Source organism: Penaeus chinensis, chromosome 35 (assembly GCF_019202785.1).
Source record: "Penaeus chinensis breed Huanghai No. 1 chromosome 35, ASM1920278v2, whole genome shotgun sequence".
Classification (NCBI taxonomy): Eukaryota; Metazoa; Arthropoda; class Malacostraca; order Decapoda; family Penaeidae; genus Penaeus; species Penaeus chinensis.
Genome location: NC_061853.1, coordinates 14,179,708 through 14,185,065, shown reverse-complemented (window position 1 = coordinate 14,185,065; position 5,358 = coordinate 14,179,708). Strand labels below are relative to the sequence as shown.

Here is a 5,358-nt window from a genome sequence, read left to right as displayed (position 1 = left end):
ATTTATATATATATATATATATATGTGTGTGTGTGTGTGTGTGTGTGTGTGTGCGTGTGCGTGTGCGTGTGCGTGTGCGTGTGCGTGTGCGTGTGCGTGTGCGTGTGCGTGTGTGTGTGTCATGATTAACCTATGTCGAGGGACCATGTATTTGATGTACTGCTGAAAAGGCACGGAAACATGTTATGCACTTTTGAAATAGAATACTTACAATGCGTTTCGTAATTAATGAAAATATATTTGACTGGCTGGTCGGAGTGTATCAAATTGTACCAAGGTTGAAGCATACAAATTGATACAAACCGAAAAGATGTTTCAACTGGTTCTAATAAAGGACAAACATGTATCAAAGTCTTAGGGATTTCGTAAAGGCTTTATATATACATACTCTATGGTTTGTGGTTGTCGAATCAGTGCAAACAACTTACCAATATTTTTCATACACCTTACTCTCATCACTCATTTCAACAATAGTTTTGCCTCGTTTTCCAGTCTTCAAAACTACAATTTCCCATTCACCGATGTCTGGTCACATATGCTTCCAGGAAGTCTGTGCGCGCCGCCCTCGTCCTCATCCCCCTGTTCGGCCTCCACTTCTTGGTCACACTATATCGCCCCGCCGGCGTCGCCTGCCACGCCACCGAGCTCTATCATCACCTTAACTCTTGCGTGGATGGACTCCAGGGTTTCTTCGTGTCCCTCGCCTTTTGCTATTTCAATGGTGAGGTAAGAAGATGGCCTGAGGCTGGGATGCCTCACGAAGGATGACGGGTTAAATGGATGCATGCAGGGAGGCAGAAAAGAGATACCATATTATGACAAAAGCGGAACCAGCATTTGAGGACAGGACCTTTGTCTGTTTGTCGATCTCTTCTACTTTTCTATCTGTGTGTATGTGTGTACATACATACATATCACTATATACAAACATACATATATATGAAAAAATATATATATACATATAAATATACATACATACATATCATCATCTGCATTGGTGCGGCGGTTCCCTTCGAGGGCGGATGTTTATTCCTGTGCTAAAAGAGAAAGCCAGGCAGCACATGCATCCTGCCCAAGGAGAAGGGCAGCTGCTTGGACGGAGGTGTGAAGTGCACCATCCGGTTTTGCTACGTATTGTTGACATCGCTCGGCCACGCGCGAGGCTCGTCCTCGAGCCGTCTGCAACGTTTGAAACACTACAATAGCGCATAAGGATACAGGTTCTGGTGATCCGATGGTCGGTAGGGTCGTCGCATGCCAAGGTAAAGGGTGTGGCAGAGGTTTCGCACTGAGGTGTAACATTCAGTAGCGAAGAGGGTCAATCGTTTTCAAGAGGCTGAAATATAAGTGTACCAGGCCAGTAAAAGGGCAAAGGAGGAGGATAATAATACGTATGTTAATCACCTTACTAAGATGCAAGAAAAATGAGAGCATAATAAGAACAATTTGTCACAAGTATGGTAACGTGTCAAGTGGGTGTGAATTACTTCGAATTGTCAGGATTAGCGAGTTCAGTGAAGTACCATCATACTGAAGAGATAAAAAATAATTGGACAAAAATTCCATATCTAGGGCTAGTACGCAAGTATTTATGCTTCGAATACATGGGCAGCTGGGCCTGAACTTAATTCTAACAGTGCACTTTTCGGCGCTTCAATCGTATGAGCGTAAGTGTACGGCGGGCGCAGGATTACATCGTGTACGGTCATCAGCCGGGCATAAAATCAACTTGCGGTAATAATCTAACTGCGCGTCTCGGGCGCTTCAATCGTATGAGCGTAAGTAACTTCTCGGTGCGGCGGTCGCAGGATTCATTCGTTTACGGCAATGAGCCGGGCTTAAAATTAAATTGTGGTGATAATAACTATGAAAGCCTATATGAAGTATGGCGTCTGTAGTGCATTACCAGTGTTATGATTATTTGCAACAGAAGAGACTACCATCAGTCAGATACAGGTTACTTATTCACCAAATCCTTAAACTAAAGAAGCATAAATTCTAGCTTAGATGAGGATAAGATATCGAACTTCGAGATGACATCATGAGAGCGATTTGGGTTCAGTTATAAGTTCTAGGGGTGGCACTTTGTAAAATTCATAATCCTAGAGTGAATTCTGTGTAGAGTGGGCAGGTAGGTGGGTTTGGCCTAAGGCAGGTAATCGACATGTATCATAAAACTATGTGTGAAAAAGCGAACGATTAGTGTGGGAAGTATAAAATACAGGTTTTGTGAAAGACAGAACGATATACATACATTCATAGAGGAAGTAGTAACGAAGCACTAACTAGTAGGGTACAGTATGCAGGTGAAAACAATAATATTACAACGAAAATTGTAGTAGTAAACTATTTTCCCGTTAAATAACATAACGGGAAAAAACGAACATATCAATACATAGTTATTTGTTCAGGGAGAATATAATGAACTGCAATGTGAGGACAACAATAATAAACTTTAGATAAAACACTAATAGCAGAAAAATACCATGTGACTTCGTTTGCTGTGCTGAAAAAAACAATGGTTGACAGCGAGAAGTTATGTAGTATATAGTTAGTAGTTTGTGTCCATTGAGTGGCGTGTACTCGTATGTAAGGTTTGCGTGGGTATAGGGAGGGCAGTAGTTAATCTGGCACTAATGGGTACACTTACTTTTAATAGTAGCTAGGAAGTATTGGTGGTGCTGAGTAGAATGGCGGCTCCATGGTTGGATCTTGGTCTTGGTCCAGGAAACCTCTAGCCCCAGGGAATTTGCTTCAATGCTGAATGCATCAAGAGCCTCAACTAGGGTTTCCGGAGACTCAGATAGAATAGCAAAAGGTCGGTTATCTTGATATTGCCCAGAGTTGCTCCAGATTGACTTTGGACAGTACCTATACCCAAGCAGTCCGCGCCCTAACCCACATCGGCACTCTACAGTGACTCAAAGCACCAAGGATACAGTCTATTGTGGACTTACCAGGAGGGAATTCAGATTGCTTTGGCCTCTGGTGCCTTAGCAGGTAGTCTCTAATACGTTTCAGAAGTATGAAGAAGTATGGGAGAGATAATCTTAATTGGTATACTGAGCAGTGTAATACCTTGGTGATTGCTGTAGCCCCATCGACCCTCTTTCCCCCTCCAGAGAGGGATGACCACACCCCTCAGCCCACACCTTAACTGGATCTGAGATTATCTGGCCACTTACTGACCAGTCATATGCGAGTTCAACTATCTCAGAGATTGGTAAGTAGGAGGAAGGTCATGTACTAGGAAATGGCTTTCGATCTCTGCAAGATTCCTGATAAACTGTTCCTTGTCCATTCTCAGCAGTGACCTAGTCCTGTGAACCAAGGAACAATGCAAGTCATGATCCCCTGACAATTGAGCCATGCAACAATCATAAGTGGCTTAAAGTGCATTGAGCATTTCATGTTGAAGGTGTCCCACAGAAGAACAGGGTCCATCAGGTCCCTGAGTGCTGTGAAACAACCAGAGGTAGCTTCAGCAAACCTCAGGGCACACTCCCACTCCCTCAATATGTCTACATGAAACATCCAGTGGTGTTCATTGGAATGACGGGACCCAGTAGGCACAGCTAATCTATGATTAGTTCCACAGAACCTGGCACTCTGATATACCCTGCAGTTCTGGAGAATCTCCAGTGTGTGCTAATGAGGATGTGATCAATTTCATTGACCACATTACCCTTATTGTTGTACCAAGTCCACTGGTTCCAAAAGCTAGACATCCTCCATTTCTGGGACCTAGTAAAGTCCCGAAAAAGGAGGCTATTCTCTCTGCCAGACATTTCATAGCCAGTTTGATCGCAACCAGATACTGCATTGAAGTCATCCAGAACAATGCAAATATCTCGCTGAGGACAGCTGTCTGTCACAGATGCAAGTTTCGCGTAAACACATCTTTCATATCAAGTTTATAAAGATCAGTAGGAGCATAAACAGCGATAAGAGACATGAATCCAAACGTAAACTTTGGTCTCAATACCAGTATATTCTCATTAACTAGAGTGACCTCTACTACCAAGGGTTGAAGTCTGCTGGAGATGGCTATGGCTACTCCCTGGAGATGGTGACCATGTCTGCCGCCTGACCAGTAATAAGTATAGGCACCCACACTAATCGTCCTGCTGCCAGGTCTTCTCACCTCTGAGAGAGCAGGCACCTCAACTCTCAGCTGCTTCAGCTCCTTAGACATTAGTGGTAACCGATCATCCTGTTGCAAAGAATGAAAGTTCCAAGCCCCCACTTTGAGAGCCCACCTGAGGTTTAACCTCGAGCAATCACTCCGGGTGGACAACATCTCTGCCACCTCCATCGACATTGCCCCATATAGCAAGGGTTGGCTGGCTGCAGGTCCCATGGCCTTTGTCCCACAAGCCTCACGCCAGATTGGGGTCACTGGGACACAGACGTGACAGGTAACCCCCACTTCCAGGCTCAGTCCCAGTGGTTGCCAACCCAGTGGGACCCACTGCTTGCTTTACTTGCTAGATAAGAGGGAAGCTTGCTCTCCCCCCAGCACCAACTTCTATATGTTTTGCTGCTAGTTGGGTTATCTCGGGGAGGTGGACTGGCTTGGCCTGCCTCCCCACAGCCATCCAAGGGGTGGCTGTGGGGTCACCTATGAAGCCAGGGCGTGTCTGTACGCTGGTTGCCTTGACTCTGTACTTTTAGGGCCTCTTGCTGCTCCAAGAGCCTCCACAGTTCAGCCTACAACCTCAAGGTACCTAGTTTCCATGGATGGCCACTAGGAGGCACTGCAGAAGTCTTGATGATGGTGAGACTTTGATCTGGTTAGGGAGATTTATGCACAGCTGCTTCCTTTTCGCTGCGAGCGAGAAGGCATGCTAAGCACCTAACACTAATAATCTACCACACCATCACTTCACTTCACCCTGAGCATGAAGCACCCACTTACATATACATGTATTTATAAATATATATATAAATCTATATGTGTGTGTTTATATATGCATATGTGTGTGTATGTGTGCATATGTGAATTAATTCGCTAACTGATTAGTTAATTTCAAATGTCCTCTCTCTCCTCTGGTAGGTGCAGCAGCTCCTCTGGAGAACATACCGAAGCTGGCTGGACCGTCGGAACCCGCGGAAGGGTCACCACCGCCCGTCGCAGTACACAGCTATGGGACGTTCATCCGCCACGCTTCTCAACACCACGTGCACCTCCATGGAGTGCACACGCTACTTTCAGGTGAATAAGTCCAGTTATATGTCTTCAACAGTTCAAGCTCCCGGGCATCCTCTATGCTAGTACAGAGATAACACGTTGGCCTCTCATCCAAGGGGTCGGCGGTTTGCGCCCCACCCAGGGGGTTGGACATGGATAAGGACTAA

The 5,358-nt window shown here is 45.2% G+C and overlaps 1 protein-coding gene across 1 annotated transcript in view; it reads left to right on the top strand.

Moving 5' to 3' along the window:
• The window catches only part of LOC125044077 (calcitonin gene-related peptide type 1 receptor-like), a 14,045-nt gene extending 10,888 nt beyond the window's left edge, over nucleotides 1-3,157 (top strand). Inside the window, exons 8-10 of the mRNA XM_047640523.1 lie at nucleotides 546-726; nucleotides 2,728-2,818; nucleotides 3,123-3,157. Of these exons, the coding sequence (XP_047496479.1) occupies nucleotides 546-726; nucleotides 2,728-2,818; nucleotides 3,123-3,157 (307 nt within the window). The remainder of the gene's footprint in view (nucleotides 1-545; nucleotides 727-2,727; nucleotides 2,819-3,122) is intronic.
• The last annotated feature ends 2,201 nt before the right edge of the window (nucleotides 3,158-5,358 follow it).